The sequence below is a fragment of the Etheostoma spectabile genome, chromosome 22, assembly GCF_008692095.1.
Source record: "Etheostoma spectabile isolate EspeVRDwgs_2016 chromosome 22, UIUC_Espe_1.0, whole genome shotgun sequence".
NCBI classification, from domain to species: domain Eukaryota; kingdom Metazoa; phylum Chordata; class Actinopteri; order Perciformes; family Percidae; genus Etheostoma; species Etheostoma spectabile.
This window is the reverse complement of record NC_045754.1, coordinates 19,234,073-19,250,055: the sequence shown is the minus strand read 5'-3', so window position 1 is coordinate 19,250,055 and position 15,983 is coordinate 19,234,073. Positions and strand designations below refer to the sequence as shown.

General features: G+C 38.7%; 1 protein-coding gene across 8 annotated transcripts in view; it reads right to left on the bottom strand.

Moving 5' to 3' along the window:
* Positions 1 to 15,983, bottom strand: part of col11a1a (collagen, type XI, alpha 1a) — a 95,894-nt gene that overhangs the window by 47,945 nt on the left and 31,966 nt on the right. For 7 of the 8 annotated variants that reach the window (XM_032503774.1, XM_032503775.1, XM_032503776.1 and 4 more), the window contains 21 exons: positions 15,857 to 15,919; positions 14,323 to 14,397; positions 14,103 to 14,186; positions 12,902 to 12,958; positions 11,577 to 11,630; positions 11,429 to 11,482; positions 10,405 to 10,458; positions 10,189 to 10,242; positions 9,087 to 9,140; positions 8,483 to 8,527; positions 8,217 to 8,270; positions 8,068 to 8,112; positions 6,800 to 6,853; positions 5,729 to 5,773; positions 5,446 to 5,499; positions 3,905 to 3,949; positions 3,178 to 3,231; positions 3,015 to 3,059; positions 1,501 to 1,554; positions 1,283 to 1,390; positions 1,088 to 1,141 (listed from right to left, as the gene is read on the bottom strand). In XM_032503774.1, the coding sequence (XP_032359665.1) occupies positions 1,088 to 1,141; positions 1,283 to 1,390; positions 1,501 to 1,554; positions 3,015 to 3,059; positions 3,178 to 3,231; positions 3,905 to 3,949; positions 5,446 to 5,499; positions 5,729 to 5,773; positions 6,800 to 6,853; positions 8,068 to 8,112; positions 8,217 to 8,270; positions 8,483 to 8,527; positions 9,087 to 9,140; positions 10,189 to 10,242; positions 10,405 to 10,458; positions 11,429 to 11,482; positions 11,577 to 11,630; positions 12,902 to 12,958; positions 14,103 to 14,186; positions 14,323 to 14,397; positions 15,857 to 15,919 (1,206 nt within the window). The remainder of the gene's footprint in view (positions 1 to 1,087; positions 1,142 to 1,282; positions 1,391 to 1,500; positions 1,555 to 3,014; positions 3,060 to 3,177; positions 3,232 to 3,904; positions 3,950 to 5,445; positions 5,500 to 5,728; positions 5,774 to 6,799; positions 6,854 to 8,067; positions 8,113 to 8,216; positions 8,271 to 8,482; positions 8,528 to 9,086; positions 9,141 to 10,188; positions 10,243 to 10,404; positions 10,459 to 11,428; positions 11,483 to 11,576; positions 11,631 to 12,901; positions 12,959 to 14,102; positions 14,187 to 14,322; positions 14,398 to 15,856; positions 15,920 to 15,983) is intronic. The other variant, XM_032503781.1, reaches the window with a different exon arrangement.

The following is a 15,983-nucleotide window of genomic DNA, read 5'->3' as shown; positions in this document are numbered from 1 at the left end:
TTATAGGGTTCTTTGTAAAATGTACAGCATTAGTTATCTGAGTATCTCTTTAATATCCAAGCAAAATTGGTATGGTAACTGAAATAATCAAATCCCTAATCCCTAATCAAATCAAATCAAATAGTAAATTGAATTAAATTTGGACTTTGTTGATGAGAATTGAACTGATTTGGGAAATCAGTGGCGATACCAAGCCCTATTTTTAATATCAGTGAATCACTTCAGCGTAAACTGAAGACATTGGTATGATTCCCATGATTTCCAAATGAGACAAAAATTCAGTGTTTCATCTGATCAAACTGCTGCATTGAGAATTGTATTAGTTACAAAAATTGTGCCATTGTAATTGTGCAAAAGGTAATTAACAATTATGTATATGAAAATTCTATATTCTAATAAGATACCCTTATTTATTCATAAATCACAACTAATTACTTTTACAATTGTTAATAAATGATGCATTAATGATTGACGGATCAGTTACAAGGGATTACTCAGATTAAGTTTCTGGGTTGCCACGTAATGTTTTCCTTCATATTTGGTAAGAATGGTAAAAATAAATATTGGTAATGCTTATTGGTTTCTTACTTTCTACAAAGCCATTAAGTCTGCAATTATGAAATCTTAATATGCTGTTAATACATGTATTTTGATCAAAATACTCTGCATCCAAGGGTAATAAAGCTGCTTCCTACAAACTCTTTGTAAATGGTGCCTTGTCTTAGTGGTAAGTGGTACCAACTTTTTTACAGGTACTGTCCGTAAAAAGAAGCACGAAGCATGTCTAATATTGATGAGCACTAAAGCCCTCCTGTTTCAAAGGAATGCAGGTACCACGCATCTCTCCTACTGGTTCTGCACTAAAATAGTGTGTTTTTACAATTGATATTTTCTAATAATTATTCTGATGGTAGATCCTTTTTTTGCTGAAGTCATCAGGTTGTCCAGTGAGGACCTTTTGGCCTGTTGTGTTATGTCAGCATTTTGTGATAACTGTGATGCCCTCACAGTTCTTATAGCAGAGCTGACAGGTGCAGATTCAGTCAATGAAACACCCTTTATTGTGGTGAGAGTGACGCTAAATTACCTTAGGTCCTTGTCTTCCTGGATAACCTGGCAGTCCTGGAACGCCCAGTTTACCCTGCAAGACATTAACAGCACACGTCATCAGCCCAGCAATACAACTTTAGCACAAAGAGAGCAAAAAAGAAAAAAAAAAAAGAGATGAAAACATGATTCTAGTACTGGCTTTCCAACACCCTTAATCATTGAGCCCTCGTACCTTCTCTCCAGCAGGACCAATGGGACCTGACTCTCCGTTGGGGCCAGCTCGGCCTTTGGGACCCTCAGGACCATCCTCTCCACGGTGCCCAACTATGCCAAGCTCCCCCTGGAACACAAACACACAACGAGAATATTCCAATGTATTGTAATTGCCTCCATATGAAGAACATGGACCTGACTGGACTTGTTATTTGTATGATAGATGATGCTTCTCACCCGGTCTCCTTTGAGTCCCATGTCTCCCTTGAAACCTGGGAAACCATCCTCGCCCTAAAATGAAACATAAACAAGTCATTGCATTTGCTAGTAATTGTTCAGCTATTTCAATATATAGTCTTTTTTAAGGCTTTTGTTTATATCCTACTGAGAGCCTTTGACAAGCAATGTTTTTTTTCATTTCACTGGGGAATATCTTTTTGACTCCTGACACGTCCTGTTAAAAACACAGCCTGCTCTCGTTCACTCTGTGGATCGCAGGATTGATGATGCCATCTGCTGGCCAGATAGTTGAACAGCAAATCTAAGGAACTAGGTTTAGCTGCTGAGCTATGCTTTATTTACCTACCGAATGAGCTGCGTTTGGCACCTGCACCAACTTATTTTGGGGAATTTGGTACAATTGAATTGGTATTTATTTGTCAGCCATACATGGAAAGGGATTTCATACATTGAAATCAAATAATTCAGTGAATTTTCAATGATTGAGATAAACACAATCCAATGGATGCTGGAGGACACTATTCACTTCAGCCAGACCTTTGTCTCTTTCCTTTGACTCTTTTCTAGTCTGTCACCTGTGTTGTCAACCCTATCTGATGCATAATGCAGCACTGAGCATGTCTGTTGCCAGCAACTGGCACATCCTTTATTCATAACAAACCCTTTCTCCTCAAGGTTTAGATTTTTAATATCTTGCAACAGAATAAATCTAACATTGATTCAAAAAATAATTCTAAAAACTGATATGAATACTGTATATCATTGTAGTGAGAAACAAATCCCCTCAGTAAGATAACAGATTTTATGCAGCCCCATAGTTTAAATTCTACATCGTGACACACACACATACAGTCACACACTTCAAAAGTGCTTGAGATGGATTGTAGTGTTCTTTGAAACCAGAAGCCTAGAGCATGACAGCTTTACATTCAACAACTGATTGAGGGTCACTTGGAGAAAGTCTCTGTCTCCACTGAAGATGGCTATCGACCTGTGCATAGAACCTTCAGGCAGCAGCAGCCTGACCTGGTGTGGACCAGCTCAAAAGAGCCAAAACAAAGTTGGGCAGGAAGTTAAACAGCCACAGTTACAGACAGAATATCTGTGACATGAATATATTTACAGGCTGTTCCCAAACTTTATTTTGCTGTCGTTGCCATCCTCCCAAAATGAGTGAAGTTTAGACAAACACTTTGACCCACGGCATTTTGGACAGCATGCTTAAACTTTAGTCTGCGTACTTTGAAACGATACTCCAAACACAAAATCGATATCTTAATCATATCAATGTGATTTTGAGCAAATTTTAGTACAGCATTTACAATAAATAGTATCCAGTTTGTCATGGGTCAGAATATTTACTTCAACTTTGTTTTGGAAATCTTTCTCGACGCAGACTCTGAGGCACACCTCTAGTATTCAAAAGCTTTTTTGGCTGCTCAGTGGCTATAACCTGCACGGTAAATTGAGAAATGTTGTGGAAACTATTTTGCATTTTAAGAAGTTTATACCTTCTCTCCCTTTCCCCCCTTGAGACCACGAACACCATCCGCACCCTATTGGACAGGAAGGAGAGATAAATAAGCATCAGAATACAAGACAATACCAATATGTACAATATTATAAAAGGGAGGACTTTCTTATAGTGAGGAATAGGAAATACTCAAACCGTACCTTGACACCACGAGGGCCAGGATAACCAATAGGACCCTGTGGGCCTGATGGACCCTAGAGAATAGAAAACAATGGTAACGATAGTAAATGCTTAACAGTGTGGTTGGAAAAGAATATGGAAGGAGTAGATGTATGATATAACTGTAGGTTTTCAATTGTTCTGAAGTCACTAATTATATTTTCTAATATACTGACTAATTACAAAGTCTCTATATATTTGCATCTGAAACATTTTATCCATGTATGTAAACAAAATGCACAGAAAACTGAATTATTATCGTTCATCCATAACAGAGGCTGGAAGACAATTTTTTTAGAACAAAATATAAACGAATCCTAATAACTAACTTTAAATTACAAAGTATTCTGTCACTATGAAAGGTTTGTTTAAATTACAATCTGCTGACACAAAAACGCATATTTTTCTTCAAGAAATTAAAATTCAATTATACATGAAAACATAACATTTTTCATTTTTCCATTGACAGCTAATCACATAATTATCATCTGGTCGTTGCCAAGTTAGTTAGTTAAATTAACAACCTAGCTTGTTAAGCAGAACTAAAAGAAGCGGTGCAATGCTTCTGAATGTGTCATTTAAATAAACGATAATTTGATCTATCAAGGTAGACAAAAATAACATTTTGGTCTTCTTTCCACTGCAGCAAACACACATGCAAATAAATATCTTACCCAAATGACTCAAATCCTTCTTAAATACACCTACCAGGGCTCCTTTCTCTCCAGGTGGACCCTCCTTACCAGGATGACCCTGTAAAAGAAGCATTCACACACATTGGTTAAAAGGGGTTGTTACATTACAATGTTGTTTTTTAACTAAAAACCCAATGCAGTGTATGGTGTGAACAGACGTATGTTATGCAACAATTAATGATGTTGAAGCATCTTTTCAAACAAGAAGTGCACTATATGTGAAATGGTGGTACCATTAGAAATCTATAAGGGGAAAGGCCTTTCCTTTATATAGCTGCTCTAGTTGGCATGGCAAAGCAAGAAACATACAAATCTGAGAATGACAGCGAAGGGATGATCTAACTGGCCAAAGGCTCCTTGCCCACAGAGTAACCTGATAAGCCTTTTCAAACCAAAGCGGAGCCGTGTTGAATCCATTTAAACATGGTCAAAACTGCATTTTGTCTGATTTACACTGACAACACAGGTTTTTCCCTGTCAGTGTGCACTTTATGGGGGTTTTTGTGCTGCACAAATTCAGTTCTGTGTGTTAATGGCCACTAGTGTGATGGTTACTGCTAGAGTCTGACTGACGGGGCAGGTAGACATGCCTATACGAACGGCTCGACACATACATATGGAAACCTTTAGCTGTGAACACCTGGCACTTCCAATTTGAGGTGCGAGGTTGAGGCAGAAGGCTGTAAATCACCAGGATCTGGGGCCTCAGGGCAACTAAGGGCTGTCTACCTCTTGAACTTACACACCTCTCCTAGCAAGGGCAGACAGGGAGGAATGACATGAGATACTACAGGTCTAGAATAACAAAACTCAAAAGCATATTTCTTATATTTCTTTGCCTTGAGAGATATCACTCTCACATGCTTGAGAGGCACACTTTGTCAGTATTTCACAGAAATGCTCTGTGTGTGTCATAGACTGAAAGGGTAAACCCATCCAAAAGACACAATTCTTTACAGTTTAAAATGCATTATTATACATCTGGTTTAGTTTAAATGAGAGATTGTAGTTGTGTCAAGGTCTTTAAACTAAATAAAAACTATAAATCAATATAAATCAAGTTAATTTATTTTTTTTACGGTGGCCAATAGTAACAAATTATACACAAAGCTCTACATCTATGAGCCAGGGTGTGGCTGAAAATGGTATAAGGCATAATGTCACATACTACCGGATCTGCATCCCATACCCATGTATTGTGTAACAGTTTGGTTAATTTATCAGAGGTCATCAGACTACACAGGTTAGTTTTGTGATGAAAATCGTGGGTTGAACTTGGTGTTGAGAAAAAATAATTGTGCTTAAAATCTCATCACCTCTACAACCCTGCTTTGCTTCAAAACTGTTTTTATATCATGTACTGTACAGTTACAGGAATGTCCATGTGTATGTACTAGCAAACATATGTCTTTAAGTACAAAAAAAAGGATTTCAGAAACAATGTCTGAGGTTTGGGTGGATGTTATGGGAGGAGATTGGTGTCATATTTCTGTTTGTGTGTGTGTGTAATACTGATATACTGTATGTACGTATATAGGTGATAAGAGCACGCACAGGAGGCCCATCAGCTCCAGGTAGTCCAGCCAACCCCGACCTGCCCTGCGGTCCCTGTATGGGGAAAAGAAAAATACATGCAAGGTCAAAGCTCAGAGGATACAAACTAGTTTAAGAATTCTTTATTACTCAGGTAGCAATGCAGAGTTCACTCACAGTATCTACAGGTTCCAAAAAACTGAACATAAAATATTTTATGACCTTTCCTTTGTTGCCTGATTAGTTAAGCTAAAAAGCAAGACACTTACAGTAATATTCACAGAAAAATAACAGGGTTACATACTTTTTCACCAGGTGGTCCGATAGGGCCTTGAGGACCAGGAAGACCCTATGAGACAGAGACACAAAGAAATAAGTCTTTTGCTATAGCAACAACAAGCATGCTTAAACACACATGCACACACACAAGCTGGATAAGCTGAAGAGTTTGTTGGAATTGTAAATAGTTAAAATAGCTATGTGTTTGTGTGTGTGTGTGTGTGGTGTGTGTGTGTGTGTGTGTGTAGGTAAAATAGCATCTAGCATGCTTGTGATTTCCATATGCGTTTACAAATGGCTACCTGATGTGTGCCAGTGTGTGTGTGTGTGTGTGTGTGTGTGTGTGTGTGTCTGTAGGCAAATTAGCATGCTTGTGATTTCCATATGTGCGTTTCTAAGTGGCTACCTGATGTGTGCCAGTGCATGTGTGTGGGTGTGTGTGTCGCAGGGGTAATTTCAGGCACTGAAGCTTGCTCTAACAGGTGTGGCAGCTTTGCAGGAATTCCACCTACATGAATAAGATGCATTCAACTGGATCAGTCCCAAAACATTCTCCTTTCAAAATATAAACCCAAGAAAACTACTTGTAAAAAAAAAGTGTGTGGGGGTTGTGAGTATATATGTGGTGTGTGTATGTGTGTGTGTGTGTGTGTGTGTGTGTGTGTGTGTGTGGTGAGAGGAACAGAAGAAGGGTGGGCAGAAAAGAGCAAATTCAAAAAGTCGAAATGAAGATAAGCATTCCTTTTGACAGGTCAACTTCTGATTTGATGCCTCAAATTTAACTAAAAAGGTACAACCTCGTCTTTTACACCTGGAAGGATAAACAACATCACACCATGCTGTGAGGAGGCAGCTGTTCAACTGTGCATTGAATTATTCAAATGCATCTCTAAGTCTGTAAGCTGTCAACAGTGAATCCTAAGTAAATCTGCTTTTCTCTGCATGCAGAGTTTGTGGTGGAAGATACAGACTGCAATGAGGTCTAAAACAAGTCTGAATGTGACCCCTTTACTGGAATAACACATGATCATGCATGCATCGACACTGCACTTTGCCTTTGTCATAAGCTTCACGGGCGTATGATTGATTTGTTTACCTGTGTTCCGGGGATTCCCTGCTGCCCAGGTGGGCCTGGTTCTCCTTGCGGTCCCTGAAATTAGATGGAGGATGTCAAAATTGAACACTACTAGTAATCCTCTGTGCCAAATACTGCCACTTGAATTATAATATTATACTCATCATTCTTATTATCAACAATCAAGTAGGTTCCGTCCAACCTTCGGCCTATCAACAGCAAAATGACTCTGGAGCGTAAACATGCTTTATTTGAACTGCTTCCCGTGCCAAGTGGAGTAAATAATTGAATTCAAATCAAATGGCAACATTTATGTTTAATATTGTAAATGGTCATGTATACATAATGTAGAAAGGGTGACAACGTATTGTTTACTGTACAAGCAACAACCAAACTTCAAGATAAAATCCAACAAAGCACACTCTTATTCTCTACTATATTTAGTGTCATTAAGCTGTTAGAGGATTAACTTATTCCACAAGTTATTTGAGTAAATAGTCATAGTTTGAAGAAGTGTTTTGGTGCACCTACTCCCACTACCCTGCCTTATCTACTGCAATATGAATGTCTCTCAGATCTTAACTAATTGGGACTGTATTCTATTGTGTCATGAAGTGATAACAAAATATACACCACATACATGAAAAACACTGTTAAACTGTAAATGCATTCAAGGACTTGAGGGTACATTTGACCCAAAATAGCTATTGCACAATTCAAACTTCATTATAAACTACTTATCCTGTAATATCTAGAAAGGCAGCACCACAAATTATAATTTGATCCTGAGCTGCCTATGGAGACTACTCTCCTTCTCAGGCCCTCTGAGCCATTGGAATGCCCTTTATCCTCTTAATGTGCACCTAAAGGGATTTATCAGCCTAAACTACCAGGTCGTAAGGCTGGGCATTATATCGATATTTTATCCATATAGACATGAGACAAGATATCGTCTTACATTTTGACATCGTAATATCGTAATATGACATAAGTATTGTCTTTTCCTGGTTTTAAAGGCTACATTACAGTAAAGTTATGTCATTTTTTAGCTGTTTGATTATTTGCCTCTACACACTTAGTCATCATATCCACATTACTGATGATTATTTATCAAAAATCTTTGTCCAACTGTCCAATCCAATAGTCAATACCCTACAATATTGCCGCAATATAGATATCAATGTATCTGATCTAAAATATTGTGTTATTTGATTTTCTCCATGACGCTCAGCTCTATGTACAGCTTAGTTACTTTGAGTCAGTTTAGTAAGAGTATACTGGGTTCATACCATGTTTCCTTTGGGACCTGGAGGCCCATCAACTCCAGCAACACCCTGCAAAGGACAAGTCAGAAAAGACTCATGTATACCTTATATCAAGTTAAATTTTAAAGATAGTTTACTGTAAGGATAATGGTGGTAAACATGATGGTACTTACAGGAGATCCAGGGGGTCCCGGAGGACCACGAGGTCCAAGCAAACCTCTAGGACCCTATGAAGAATGAGAAGCAACAACTTATATTCTATAGTCAAATCAATGTTGAATACTTTTCAGTTGGACAATCGTGTCCTCTGGCGGATACTTTGTCAAAGAGAGACTTTATATCAGAGATTACTTAAAAGCAGGCTTTATTGGAATCTTGTTGGAATCCCATATGTTTGGGATAGCATGATGAAATAATGCCAACAGCAGACAAGTCTTACACTCTCGCCAGCTAATCCTCGGGGCCCGATCTCTCCATCCTCGCCCTAAGGGAAGAAAAAGACAGAAGGGAGAGTAAATGTATTGAATTGGTCTTCACAAATACAGTCTGTAAGTAAATAATGGCATTTTGTATTGAAACATTAAAATTATATCACCACCTACAATCCTAAACTCTGGAAAGCCTGTATTAGACAGGCCCTAATCTCAACATAACCAAATGTTGTTGAAGTAGTATCCGCCTAGGGGTGGAGGGTAGAGTGGGGTAGTTAGGCTGAATCCCATTCCTTTCCCTTACCCCTACCCCTTACCCCTTCCCCTAGCTTTTGCGCGTTCACGCGGGACCTAGTGCTGTCCCAATACCTATTAGGACCGAGGGGTAGGGGATAGACCGAGGGCTGTATAGCCCTTGAAACCTAGTTTGGACGCGACCTTAGTTTCAGGAGGAGGACAGGTTAAACACAAACCCTCCACCCTCCCTATTAATAGTCTCCACCCGGCTGCAGCTGCCTGAGGGCTGAGCTGGTAGACCAACTCAGATGTAACTGGTTCACCTCAGTTTAAGTTCAATTTCTATTCAAATTCACTCAGAGAGGAAGCACTTACTCTCTGTCCATCCTCTCCAGAGGCACCTTGGGGTCCCATTGGCCCTGGCTCCCCCTAGAGATAGAGAAAGAGAGAAAGAAAGTGAGACAGATTTGGGTTCATACATCATTTTATGAACTGATCACGTCCAATCTGGGTTCCAAAAAAACTAGAATCCACTCTAGGCTTGTTACATGTGTGAGACTTTCTCTTTCAGTTTTATACTGGACATATTCTGCATCATTCTGTTTGATTTTGAAAACACTTGTTATGTTGTATTCCATGCCTTATATATTTCAACCATACAGTTCTACTTATTGTTTACTTTTACGTTTTTTTGGTGCTATTCTTAAATATTGTTCAGTTGCTGTTGCTATATTTTTGTTTAACATTTTAAATTTGTCGACCTACTGCAGAGCGCTTTATTTACTAGAGACAACGTTGAAATTATAAGAGTTTTACCCTTTTCATTTTCTTGCCCTCCACAATGAAGGGATTTCTGCTTCCAAGTCAACTTTGTAAAATGTTGGTTCATTCTGCAAACCTGGCATACATCAAATATGTCTTTCTGGCTTCAGTGCAATCCTGTCATTACATGTTTTCCATGTCAGGCCTAATGATGCAGGCACATTAGTGGTATGAAACAAATTACGCCTTTTTAATCAATTATTGCCCGCATGACATTGCAGTTATTTATTCATCACACTGAAATTAAAGCAAGTTACTCAACGCGATCTCTGACCGGTGAGTGGTGACTGCAGCAAAATATATTTGATTCCAGCCTAAATTTTTGCCATCCACACAACCAACCCTTCAGACATACATAAACATCGCCGATAACTAAGGTATTTGGTTTAAATGCCAGTTCTGTGACTTATCAAGTAAAGAAAGTTGTATTTTGCTCATAAGCTTAAAAGCATCTACAGGAGGTTTTTTCTCAAGCAAACATCTGGTTCATTGTTACTCTCAATGGACAAGTCTCACAGACATTAAACTTCAGTGGGATCTACAACAGTAAAGGACTCAAAAGCTAAAAGCGAAAAGTTTTTGAGAACATCTCAAGTTGTATATTTGACATGTTTTTGACGAACTGAACTGACAACAAGCACCATACTGTACTCACCCTGTGTCCCTTTTCACCAGGCAGTCCGGGCAGTCCATCGAAACCTCTGTCACCCTGTACAGAAACACAGCAGAGAATGTCACCAGACCACGCAACATCACACATGAAGAATCATCATGGGCTGCAGTATGCTCGTAGCAATGCTTTATGAAAATAATGCGCTGTTTCTCATCTGTACATAGTCACATGAACATGGAACGTTGGGTGATGGCATACCTTGGAGCCTGACTCTCCGGGCATTCCACGGGACCCGTCAGCTCCGGCACGACCCTTCAAAACATTAGCAGAAATTACACATAGACAAAAAGACCGACATATTGCAATAGCTTCTAAGATGAGTTTAGGCTAAAAACACTGTTCTCGAAGTTGTTTATTGTGTTATTATAGTCTTTTTTGTCTTGTCCAGGTGGCTTGTTGGATTGTGCCAGTAATAAGAAAATGAAATATTTGAAATATTTCTTAAATCACTTCACATTAGAATATACCTGAAACAGTAGACAGTGTTGGAATCAAAGAGCAGGCAGTGAAGCAGAATGCTGACTAACACAAATTACTGGTTGACAAATATCAGCAATATTTTTATGTTAAACATTCAAGGTGGAACTAAGGGAGACTGGGAATCATCTGTAAAGCCTGCTGTCAGTACACAACACGGGAGAAGTTCTAAAATAATAAATAATATTCTCATACTACTCAGATTTTCTGTTGAAGTTATGTTTTTACAATCCTTTGAAACTATAACCTCTTCTCCTTTGCTCCTTTATTATTATTAATATTTTTTAAATCGTTTGAAGTGACAGAAAAGAGGATGCAAGAAAATTTGTCCGATACAGTAGTGTTTTATTACATTTTGACAATGGCTCACAAATAACCCATGCATCAAGCCTGCATGACTAATTTGCCCATAACTGGTTAATGTTTATTATTAGTAATCAATTAGTTCAAGATGTTTGGCCCTGCAGAGTGACGGCACTGTGACACTAATTTCCTCCCACATCCATTGCGAGTTTTCCCATTTTGACATTTTTAGACAGATTTACTGCCTGGCCATTGATCCGAGGATTGGAGGCAGTGCAGGCGTTTAAGCACATATCAAGCAAAGGTTTGTTGGAGTGGAAATAAGCCTCTCAGCGTTTCAGCAGTGACCACAAGTACAAACAACCACACAGCAACAAACACAGAGATATGTGAGCACACACACAGCACGGTGAGAGTGGACCAGGTCATTGAGTTCACTCACCCTCTTGCCAGCTTTGCCAGGTTGTCCTGCAGGCCCTTGGATGCCCCGGGGACCCTGTAAAGACACATGGGGACCACTTAGTGACAAAGGACTAAAAACCTGGGAAATGGCCTACAATCACAGATGAGGAATATCACTTCCTACTCACCTGTGGACCAGGATCTCCAGATTCACCTTTCAGTCCAGGAGCACCAGGCAGACCCTGAAGACAGAGAACACAAAATCAAATACAAGTACTTTTCGTTCAAACTGTGACACATGCAGTTTGCTACAGGACAGAGGACTAAAACATAGTCTAAAGTAAACAGCAGATGGCGATGTTTAGCTATATTTGTTCATTATTTTTGTCTGAAGAAAAATGAATCCACACATTCCTGTTACTGCAGATGCATAAACTACCTGGGAACTCCAGTGAAGACAGTCAAAGACAATAAGGTCCTTTAAATTCTCATACATTCTATCACTCTACTTTGACTCTCTGACAATTTTTCTTTAATAATGGATAATGTGTTGCAGGTACAAACGTTGGTGTTCAAGTTGATGGTAATGGCTTGTTTTCAGCATGTAAATGATGAATCTGTTTAAAAAGGATGTGGAATTATCCTGATAGCATTAAATGTTAAAAACACTTTCAGGCACATTACCACAACCGGGTGCCTTTTGGCATATACTGTACTTAAGTCTAAAAATATAATGCTAAATTGTTGGTCTCAGCTGACATTTGGGGCATATACTGTAATCTGTCTTCAGACAAAGATAGTGATTTGGCAATTACAGACAGATATTTTAGAATCATAAAATAGCTTGAAACTGGGTTTTAAACATGTAATTAATCAATAAAGGAAACGTTTTAGAGAGATACATTTGCAGCAGATGAAAGCCACACATTCCTTATCTCAGCCACTGTGTTTCAGATTATTATGCATGACCTTTAGCCCGAGAAGACCAGATTTAACAGAGGGTAATTCTTTGTGTCTTTTCTAGGGCCTTTTCCTGCAGATTAATAGTGGATTGTGTATCAACAAGCCCAAGAGAAAGGAGAGGAGGATGGGGTGGACTAACAACAAAATGACATTTTCTTGGCAGCTGGTAGCACCAAACAGCTAGGTAGTGTGGCCACTGAGCCACACTACCATGAGCCACTGATGCATCGAAACAATATTTCTAAACAAACTGTTCTGGTCTCTTCCAATACATTTGTCCTGAAAACACTGAGATGGTTTTCCTGAGACAATCCAGAACTGTCTACAGCATTGTATTCCAAAGCTGTTTCTGAAATATTGGTGAGAAGCATATATTATCAAGGTTTGGGTAATTGTAACTTTGATAGTCATAGCCATAATATGGATAGATAGAATACATATCCTGTGTGCTTACGACAACTTTTATTATCAAATGCACGTATGATACATGGCAAGTAGCCAAATTTGTACAAACCACCACCACAAAACAAAACAAAAAAAGCAGACTCACCACTGGTCCAGATCTTCCTGTCAAACCCATTGGCCCTGAGGGTCCCCTCATAGCCAGCTGCAGGGTACAGGCACAGACAAGAACAAGGTGAAATTCCATGTTTTGAGGAAGAAAATCCACATTCTGTATACAGTATAGAGCATATATTATGTGCTTGTATATGTTTTTGCCATGATATTTTAACTTCTTTAAATGTTGATTTTATACACAACACCTTGTTTCTATGCCATATATTATTTATTTGTACTGCACGTTTTATGTTCCATGCTGAACTGAATCCGTGATTTTTTTAATTTTACATAGATACGTGTTATTGTTATGTGTAGGTTGTTTTATGACAGAATACAATCAAAATCAATGAAATGTATGACTCTGATGATTTTAATTTGATGGTGACCATCATTTTAGATCAAATTAGATTTTTTTAGATTAGAGATAAGATATTTTGAAGTGGTGGGCGAATGACCAATCATATTACATATTGACAATTACATATATTTTGATTGGTCATTCTTTACCATACTATTTATACTTTATTTTGCTTCTTCAGAGTTTTAAAATGAGTACACTGAGAAATGCACCTAATGCATATCTGTAATCACTATATCTAGTTTGCATTCTTAATCCTAAATGTCTGTGCGTATCTTGGTCTTTTTGCTTACATACTATGTAACAAATCCTTCACAGCAAAGCATGAAAGACAATTTTATTCATTATAATGTCTACAATGCCTTTGGGTCTATTTCTATATTCTGCACTGTGTGTGTCATTCTCTAATGGCTTTCTTATTGGGTTGTCTCTCCCAAAATGGGTAATTAATGTGCAATATCGTCTACAGAAATCCAGAGTTTCTCTTTTCCTCTAACCACCCACCTCCTCTTCTACATATACACAAAGACATTTTCTACACCTGTTGGTTTAGCCCACCCGCAGGTTGAGAGCCCCTAAAGTATTTTTAACAGTCTCTCCAGTCTGTCCATCTGTTCAAAATGGTCTTTTTATGTTGTTGCTCTTCAGCCTGCTCGGCATGTCTCCTTTTAGCCTTGCAAGGCCAACAAAATGCAGTTTACTCCCCTTCCCTCCCCACCAAATACTGTCTCCTTCATCCTTCCCCTCCTTTCCCCCTACAACTGTGAGTATGGAGCAGGATGGGCGTGGGGAGTTGGCCACAGCCTTTTTTTAAATGTCCATTTCTACTCACTCTGGCCTGGGACAGGATGGCCTGGGCTTGGGCTTCTTGGGCCGACACCACTGGACCCTTCTCACCATCGCCACCAAAACGAAACTGTTGAACACACATAGGCATTAAAAAAGTTGCTCAAACTGTTTGTCTCAATTCAATAACTTAGAAATTAGCCTATTTATGAAATTATATGATGAAAAGATCACTGGTATGTACTACTGTTGAGTTGAGCACTTACTGGCAGCATCAGCATGGTACCAGGGGGCCCTGCCAAACCATCAGCACCAGGCAGACCAGCACGACCAGGAGGACCCTGCAATATACAAGACATGCCACCTGATTTATAAAATTGATTAACTTTATTAAAACTAACATTTGTAAGAAAAAAGAAACATAAAATAACGTGATGATGGATATTTTGATTTCCTCTTCCTCTGGTGCCTCCCCTGATTTTTAAAAATACAAATCATATGGCTGCTTGTATGTATGCAATGTACAGTATATGTTATCAAATCTAAATAGCTAAACTATGTGGTTTGAATAAAATCACATGGCATTGTAGACAAAATGACAACATGCAGAAACATATGTATACATACTTTTGCTATGATATTGCTTTGTACCTGAAAATGTATCATGAGTTGTCTTGCATTTGACACACACTTTCTCACACACACACACACACACACACACACACACACACACACAGAGCGGCACATGCTGGAGGCGTGTTGTTTGTAAGTTTGATTGACATGTGCGCCTTCTCCTCCAGCACGTATACTAGCCTGTCTATCTGTAAACCATGCTACTGTGTACGCTCCAAAACCAAAATCCTTTCCCATTAATTCTGGAGTGCATGTTTGTGTGTATGAGTGTGTGTGTGTTGCATGTCTGTGAGAGAGAGTCTAAAGAGCAAAGCGTTAAATATGGTTACCGTTTACCAAGGAAAAGACAGGCCAAATATCATTCCTCATCTTCTAATCTTCAAGAGACCATGATAATAGATGTGATAAAACATTTTTCCTTAAGGTCTTACTGTATTTAGTTTTTTTTTGCACACTATGCTTAAAGTATGAAAGTATACTTAAGCAGTAAAAATAGTGGAGCTCCAGTATCCCTCCACTGACTCTATTTGTGTTTTATGTATACTTAGACACCTTGGGGTGCATTATAGTGCTTAAAGCAGGTTATCGCAGCTTGGCTGTGTAAAAATGTAAAAATTTACTATTAAGAGTTTGTAATCAATTTAAGCCAAGGTCACTCCATAGATACTGTTGCTAAGGTTATTGCTATTATTTCTACACTGATGTACAATGATGGTTGAGATGATGAGCGATCTTTCCCAATGTACAATTTTATTCACCTGCCAAAAAAAAAAATCTTATGTGGCCAAAATGGTTCTATACAGCAGAGTCTTACAGGTCATCTTATCAATAAAGTGATAAATACATAAACACTCATTTAGTGGTGCCAATTAGATCACTGGCTGTAGTGTTGCATGCTAATACTTAACAGCAAGCTACTAGCATGATCTCAAGTAAGGAAGTTTTGTGTAGAAGATAAGGTGAACTTTTACATGTAACTTACATATATTTATCTTATATAAATATGATTCAACAAAAGAGGCTTGGCATGGTTTAGCGAGTCAAAGATCTTCCAGTTGTTATTAGATTTGATTTTTGCTGTCTCAACAGGTACACCGATAGTTTGAACACATTACATTTACAGTGTAAAAATACGTGGCTGGTTTGGGGACATAATTGACAACTCACCCTGTCCCCAGAATCTCCAGCAGGGCCTGGGGGTCCTTGTAGGCCTGAGGGACCTGGAAGACCCTAAAAAGACAAAGCTCAGTCATCAGACCACCAGCAGAAGAGCTCATTCAATTCTGACAACAAT